Source organism: Solanum verrucosum, unplaced genomic scaffold, assembly GCF_900185275.1.
Source record: "Solanum verrucosum unplaced genomic scaffold, falcon-dt-bn FXZP01000118.1, whole genome shotgun sequence".
NCBI classification, from domain to species: Eukaryota; Viridiplantae; Streptophyta; class Magnoliopsida; order Solanales; family Solanaceae; genus Solanum; species Solanum verrucosum.
This window is the reverse complement of record NW_026020568.1, coordinates 2,044,114-2,052,216: the sequence shown is the minus strand read 5'-3', so window position 1 is coordinate 2,052,216 and position 8,103 is coordinate 2,044,114. Positions and strand designations below refer to the sequence as shown.

The window sequence follows — 8,103 nt, the reverse complement described above, 5'->3', positions numbered from 1 at the left end:
AAAAAAAAAAGAATTAGTAGTAGAGGAAAAATGGAGGGCTAGCTCACAGTCAGTGTGTCAGAAATAAGGCTAAACTAAAAATTACAAAGAGAGGAACGTGCACCAATTCAAATTAGATCTGGATCCACTTCACTCACTCTCATTTTTTTTATTAATTTAATCTTTTCTTGAAAGAAAGAGAAAAAAGATTTTAGCTTTTACTCACACTAACCCCCCAAAAAACAAAACTTGTTTTGAAGTGGGGGTGGGTGGGGGTAGAGGTGAGGTGAGGGAGGGGGTTGTGTTTGAAATTTAGTGGTGTTACTAGGTATTAAATATTTATGGGTTTGCTGTTTCTGTTGCTGTCAAGCTGGTGCTGCTGCTAGTACTGCTGCTTCTTGCAGGCTGCATAGAAATAGAGAGGGCGGTGGTTTAAGTTATTTTCTTTTGCAGTGTGTTAACAAACCCATGTAGGGAAAAATTGATCAAAGTGGAAAAAAAGAGGAAGTGAAAGATTTTCTAGTAGAAAAGAGAGTCATCTTTTATGGGTAAAGCTCTAATCTTTATGTTTCAATTTAGTAAAATTAGTTATTTGTTCTTTTTTTTGCTCATCTGTGGTTTGTTGTTGTAACTAAAGCTTTCAACTTTCTTTATAGAGAAATACAACTACTTTTTTTTTTTCCTTTCAATTAAGAATCTGTTCAACCCCCCACGGGAGATTTCTACTTTTAAGAGTTTTTCACTTACTTTCCTGGTTGTTTTTATGCAGGAAGAGTAAGAGAAAGGAGTAACTTGAATCTTGTTAAGAAACAGCTGGTGTTTTGCTAGTTGGTAGTGGAAAAGAAAGGATTTTTTTTTTCTCTTGACAGTCTGTACTTTAGGAAAGACAAAAAGGAAGTTTTAAGGGTTGGAGTTTGAATCTACTACCAACCCAAAGAAGAGAGGAAGTTATGGATGCATATGAAGCTACAAAAATTGTTTACCAAAGGATTCAAAGTTTGGATCCTGAAAATGCCTCAAAAATTATGGGGATTCTTCTGATACAAGACCATGGTGAGAAAGAAATGATTAGATTGGCTTTTGGTCCAGAAGCTTTAGTTCACTCAGTGATTCTTAAAGCAAGAAAAGAACTTGGTGTTTCTTCAAACTCACCTTCTACACCTTCAACTCCTTCTTCACCTTCACCTTTTGGTGGTTCAGTGTGTTTTTTCGAGGCAGAATTCTTCTTCTTCAGCTACTTCTGGTAGGATTCTTGGTGGTTTAAACCTTCCTTCACCTCTTAGCATAACTAGTAACAACAACCACTCTTCAACTGTTTCTGCTTCTTGGAGTACTAGTCCTAGTTTCTCTGAGTTCCAAGAAGCTGATCTAGTTAGTCCTAGTGCTTCCAACATCTCATATACTGCTGCTAGTACTAATGGAATGAACAATTCCACCATGAATTCCTCTGCTCCTCCCTTTTATTGCAATGGAGAAGTAGATTTGATAGATGAGTTTCAACTACAGGACCAACTTTCTTTCTTGAATGATGGGTCACCAACCTTGGGGCCTAAGAATCCTGATGTTTATTACCAACAACAGCAGCAACAGCAAGATTTAGCCTCAAGTCCAAGTGGGGATTCCATGCTTTTCTCTTCATATAACTGGGGTGGTGGTGGCTGCAGCTCAGTCAACGGGCTCTCTCATAGAAGGAGCTGCTCTGTGAGTGATATATGTTTGGGGGCTGATGACCCAAGTGGAGGACTTGGCTGGAAACCTTGTCTCTATTTTGCTAGAGGGTATTGCAAGAATGGAAGTAGCTGTAGGTTCCTTCATGGTGCTGGGCCTGGTGAGGGCGAGGTTGGGTCACCAAGCAAGTTTGAGATGATGGAACATTGCCAAGAACTTCTCAGATCTAAGTCAGCTCACCAGCAAAGACTAGCCACAGCTTCTCAGCTCATGGCTTCTTCTAACTTCCCTCTCTCTCCCATGGCTGCTAACAAATGCATCAACTTTCTTCAGCAGCAACAGTTGCAGTCTGCTGAGAGTCCCAGGTTTGAACCCCCCCCCCCCCCCCCCCCCCCTCTTTCTTTTGTTACTGCCTTTATGGTGTTTAAAAAAATTGGAACTTTGGACTGATTCTTGATGTGATATTTCTACAGAGCAGCTGCAGCATTGATGATGGGTGATGACATGCATAAGTTGAGCAGAAGTCGTTTTGAAAGAGGGGATTTTGGACTGAATGGTGGAGCTGGAATAGCAAATCCAGGTTCAAGGCAAATTTACTTGACATTTCCTGCTGATAGTACTTTCAAAGAAGAGGATGTTTCCAATTATTTCAGGTATTATTGGTTTGAAAAATTCAATGTATTAAGGTTGGCCCCCTCATTTTGGTTTCTTAAATCTTGTTATTCTTGATTTTTCTAGCACTTATGGGCCTGTTCAAGATGTGAGGATTCCATATCAGCAAAAGAGGATGTTTGGTTTTGTTACATTTGTTTATCCAGAGACTGTGAAGACCATTCTTGCCAAAGGAAATCCTCATTTTGTATGTGATGCTAGGGTGCTTGTCAAGCCTTACAAAGAGAAGGGCAAAGTCCCAGAGAAGTTTAGGTATTAATCCTTTTATTACAAGTACTTACTTCTTATGATGTTTTTATTCTTTATATTGATTAATTTTGATGTTGGGGTTGAAATTGCAGGAAACAACACCAACAGCAGATGGAGAGGGGAGAATTCACTGGATGTGGTAGTCCTACTGGTCTTGAGTCCAGTGATCCTTATGATCTTCAGCTTGGTAAGTAACAACATTTCAGATTGATTTCTGATACTTTTTTTTAAATATCTCTTGAATGTGATGATGGCTCCCCAAAAGTTTCAAATTTTAAATGCTACTTTTCTTATTGTGATGGACTAGGTGCAAGAATGTTTTACAATACTCAAGATGCATTGTGGAGGAGAAAATTGGAAGAACAAGCTGATCTGCAACAGGCAATTGAGCTCCAAAGCAGGAGATTGCTGAATTTACAGCTTCTTGATGTCAAAAGGAGCAACCATCATCGCGCCCTTTCCATGAGTGCTGTTATCCCATCCCCACCTCACTCTCCAGGCTTCTTCAATCAAAATATGGTTCGCTCCACAGACTTTGGCAGCCGAGAAGGTATATCTTGAGTTTTGCTTCAATAGAGTGGAATGAGTACAGATAGATTTTGCACTCAATTGAAATGGTAGCATGGTTGGTTGAATAATTAATGGAAATGAGGTTTTAGGCTAGAAGTTCAGAATGAAGATGTTGATATTTGGTGTTTGTTTTGTTGCAGAGAATGGTTTTGCACCAAAAATGGCCAATTTTGCTGCTTTTACTGCTGCTGAGCAAAAGAATGGAAATCTCACTGCCAAGGAGAGAGAATGCTTCACAGGTAAAGATGAAAATAGCAATGGCAAAGAAAGTTCCAAGAAGGAAGCAAGTGATTTTCAAGAAAGGTAACTATTGTAAATTTGCCAAAGCTAGTATAGTTTTTTACTTTTGGATACATGTCTCTGTTAAACCAAAGTCAATCTTGATGCATTTGGTAATAACTCAATTTGAGTAACTACTGCATTACTGACTTGTCTGGTTCTTGATTCAAGTAAAATTTGACAACATGACTTAAATGCAGCAGCTTGGAGCATAATCTCCCAGATAGTCCATTTGCATCACCTAAAGCAGTTGGAGACTTTATCACAACTTTCTCAAATGAAGCTGCTGGAGATGTTGACAAAGGTGCTGGATTAAATGCATCATCCTCTGCTAACAATAATATGATCCCTTCTTCCTCCTTGTTACCTGCTACTAGTACTCTAGACATGACTCCTTTCAAATCATGTTACTTCCAAGTGCCTAGGTGCATTTCACCACTCGATTTTCCTACTCCCATGTCTTAGTTATTTACGTGTTCTTTTATAGAAAATGTTCAAATTTACCCCTCTACATTAATTGAACTCCAAACATAGATCGCGTGGTTTTCACGCGTCAAAATAATTCAACGGTAACGGTCGGGCAACGATACGACCAATCTAAACGATAATAACAACATTTATTGTCGTTTAGGGGTATTTTTGACTGTTTTCCATATTCGTTACGTGTATGATTATTCTAATCATATTCCAATAATGGTGATTAATGCAGGTTCCCTTCCGGACATGGCACCATTGGAATGTAGGCCTGGACAGCTTGTTATGTTACGTAGTTTAGCTTCCTTAGTTTAGGTAAGTTGTCACATTTTCTTGGCTCATTTAATAAATCTTCTTTCCCTTAGACACAAAACATCTTGGTACTCTACTTGTTACTTTTATTGATGATGTTGGTTACATGTTTTTTTTTGGCCTTTTCTTGTTTTTCCACAGGAAGGAAAGAAAGAACGATGACGACCGTAACCAAACCCCAAAACAAAAAAATACTACTCTCAAGAAGCAAGCCAGCATCAGCCAGGAAAACACATACCCTACTTACTACTACTACTACTACTATTATACAAAATATGCATAAATACATAAAAAAGAAGAAGAATGATGTGTGACAGCCATGTTGTAAAATGTATTTTCAGTGTCTTTTTCCCATATCTCTCCTTTAGTTGAGGCTGGATTCACATGTTAAAGAAAAAGGATAATTAGCCATAGGTACAAATAAGTAAAATCCAAAGTATCACTTGTAATCTCCTTCCTCCTTTACCTAAGCAATTATTGGGTGTCCACTTGTGTACTTAAGACATCCTAAAGGTTAACTAGTTGTAATTTTCTTTTGTGTTGTTGTAATCACTTGTATAGAAGATGAAGATGATGAAGCACAAGGCAGAAGAGTAAATCAAGATTTCAAGTTGAAATATATGTAATTTCAAAATACTCATATTAGTACAAGGCAAAGGCAAAGGCAAAGGGGAAGCTCTTTTGTTTGTAACTTTTTTATTGTATGCTTTTTAGCATGTAGACATTATATTAGTAAGCGTCTTTTTACCATATATTAGCTTGCTATCTTTTGTAATTTTCCTTTTTTTTTTTTTCAACTCTTTGTTGTAATTTTATTATAAGAATATTAAATAGTGTATCAATCAAAGATGTAAACAGACAGAAAAAAGGAGGAGGAAAATGGAGGAAGTTTCATAATTTAGTAGCTTTAATTGGTGTCTTTTTCTTAATGTGATTTGCTTTTTATTATCTCTCTTTTTAGGAATTTGTCTTTTTATTGCAGTTGTCCTTTTCTCTTTCTTTATTTTATTTATGAGGGTGGGGGGGTCAACATACAGACAGACCATCACATGGGATAGTGCTGACACTTGAATGTGGGTCCTACTAATCAATATAAGTAATTTATTTTGTCATGGTTTGTGGGTCCCATTTCACCAACACCCACGTGACTGTCCATGTTCTCTCTCTTTCATATTCTGCATGTTGTACAATAGTGCATAAGTAGTTGTACCATCATGTTGTTTTATTTTAGTTTTTGAGCATTGGCAACACTCGTGAACTTGATGTATATTATTAGTTTTGTTCTTCATCTATTGATCTCTCTCCTTGACTTGACTAATTAAACTTATATTCACCCTCGATCTGCCACATGACATAACAAGTGATTTTAAATTCTTGTGTTAGAATAGAGCTCTTAATAAAACTTGACTAAAATTCAACGGCTTATTTCACCCATGTTAAAAGATCAGAGTGTATGCGAATTTAATTAATCAAGTCAAATGATATTTTTAAGACTATCAATATTCGAGATTAAGAGTATCTTCAATATTTTTTTATTGAAGACAAACATAGATGTAACGTAAAAAGTTGTATGTGAAAACAACACATAATGACAAAAGAGTGAACGGTTCAGGAATCTTTAGGGAGCAGTGACTTTTTTTGAATGTGTGCATTAGAAAGAGAGAGCTTTTCTTTTAGTACTCTTTTTACCTTTTTTTTACCCCTTGAAGTTAGTAAAAAAATTAGAAATTTTGACATTGAATAAAGTGGAATCAGTGAAGGATGTGCACGAGTTATAAATAATGCAACAATAAAGTTAGTTATTAAAGGACTTTGGATTTGAAAAAAGAAGTGAGAAATGCTTTGTAGTGGTCCTGTTAGACCACTTTTTACCTTTTCCTTTTTAGAGTTTGGTGGTTTTGTGGACTGTTTTTCCAATGGCCAACATAGGTGACCTATCGTACCCAACGGTTGGCTTGAATTGGGTTTGAGGAGAGATTTAAAATTTACTATTTTACTTTACAAAATATTTTGCATTTATTGGTTCATTACTCTATTTGCTTTCTTGTCATTTACAAAATTATTATACTTCTTTTCTTTTTGAGCTTGAGTCGAAGACCTATTGAAAATAAGTATTTCTATTTCATAACGGTAGGTAGGTGATATATTCTATTTTTCTGGATTCTACTTTTGGAATTGCGTTGGATATATTGTTGTTATTTTAGTGTGGATGAGTAAATTCTACGTGTTACAATACTTTGGATAAAAAGTTTAACTGTATCCTCTTTTTATCCCCGTAGTTAAAATTATGAGCAAACAACACAAAGTCTGCTAGTATAGATAGTAATTCAATGTAATACAACTTCATATAGTATATTCAATATCAATTTCATATATACATATAAAAAGTGTATTGATGTATCTAGTGTATTTGTGCATAGTTGCAATCTGGTTCTAAGAGGGCGCTGATGTATTTAGGACCAAGAAGTGTATGTGGACCAAGCTTACGTAGAATAAATACTGCAAAAGGCTTAGACCTCAAGTTGTAGAATGGGAAGAGGGATCACTAATTGATAAATGTAGGAAAGAAGTCTTACTGAAAAGTTGTGATGGAGCTTAACAAAAATATTGTGTTGTTTGTCAAGAGTTAAACGTGGTTAAACAACATTCCAAAATCTTGATTTAGCAAAATGATTCTTTAAGCCTAACAAAGGTTCTTAATGGCAAGGTACCTTGGGTGATAATTGTTGAAGTACAAAGGATAGAACATATAATGTTATAATTAATTAGCTGATTCATTAATAGTGGAACACATATTCAAGGAAGGCAATCTACTTGCTGATTTTATAACTAATCAAGCTTTCTATTTTGTAGGTACTAATCACATCATATATAATTCAAACAAGATCTATCAATAGAAGCTAAAGCTATATTCGAATAGAGAAGGCCCAAATTCCTAATCTACGAATTAGAAGATTTCAAAATAGGTATTTTAGGGAAACAAATTAATTCATCTAGCTAGTAATCATAAGCTTTACTAGAAACTTACCTTTGTCTCAGTGTAGATTTCTTTTTCGAGATTGACCATCCTTGACATCTACTCCTATATAGTGGTATCAGTGAAAACTCAATCTGTAGGAAAGAAATATTGAAGATGATTTATTATTGATAGAGAAATCGACTTAAGGTTCAATTTCTTCATATTTGTGATTAGGTATACTATGATCTAAAAAAAAACTTACCAAACACAAAGTTTGAGTTGAAATTTTCTTTTTCATCGGACGAAACCCCTTTTGACGGTTGCTTTGTGCTTGTCGGTATCTTTCATTCTTCCGGCCAAGACTAATTCCGCCTAAGGTCATGATCGAGTTATGCGAGCTAAGACTGATAACGCTCTTTCATGGACAAAATTCCCTGGATATGAGTATGACTCTTTAGGGTAATACAACAGGTTATTCATGTGCAAATCGAGATGCGGTCCGATTCGAGCATATCTAGTTTCATATCCATATCTTGCAGATTCTGATTCGTTTATTACATAATATCTATAGGCAAGTTGGGTGTTTGTGGAAGCAGTTAACCAAAATTGATGGCATTTTGAGAGTTTGAAACGTCTAAGGTGGATTCTATCCAAGCCTTTTCAATTTCTTTGATTGAATTTTAATGTCTTTTCTCTTCTTCGAGATCGCCATGGACAACTTTTTCAAGCGAGTAAATTTCAGATGAAGCTGAAAGGGCATTTTTTCGGTGTTCGGTTCAAATTTAATTTGGCTTTTATTACGTTGATTTATTCTATTTCCTTTTTTCTCATTTTGGGTCGGGTCATTAGATTGGGATTGGTTGGTAAATATTGATTGATTTTTTGTTGAATAAATTGTAACACCTCGGATTTGGAAAAAGAAAGAAAAGAATCTTTGGATG

At 35.8% G+C, this 8,103-nt stretch overlaps 1 protein-coding gene across 1 annotated transcript; it reads left to right on the top strand.

Annotated features, from left to right (window-relative positions):
* The first annotated feature begins 817 nt into the window (after nt 1-817).
* On the top strand, nt 818-5,114 carry LOC125810488 (zinc finger CCCH domain-containing protein 53-like). Its single transcript, XM_049489957.1, is given in 10 exon segments — nt 818-1,184; nt 1,186-2,012; nt 2,121-2,300; nt 2,386-2,571; nt 2,661-2,755; nt 2,876-3,118; nt 3,279-3,441; nt 3,618-3,842; nt 4,127-4,206; nt 4,345-5,114. Coding segments are annotated over 9 exon segments (2,208 nt in total). The 5' UTR covers nt 818-929; the 3' UTR covers nt 4,161-4,206; nt 4,345-5,114.
* Nucleotides 5,115-8,103: the final 2,989 nt, after the last annotated feature.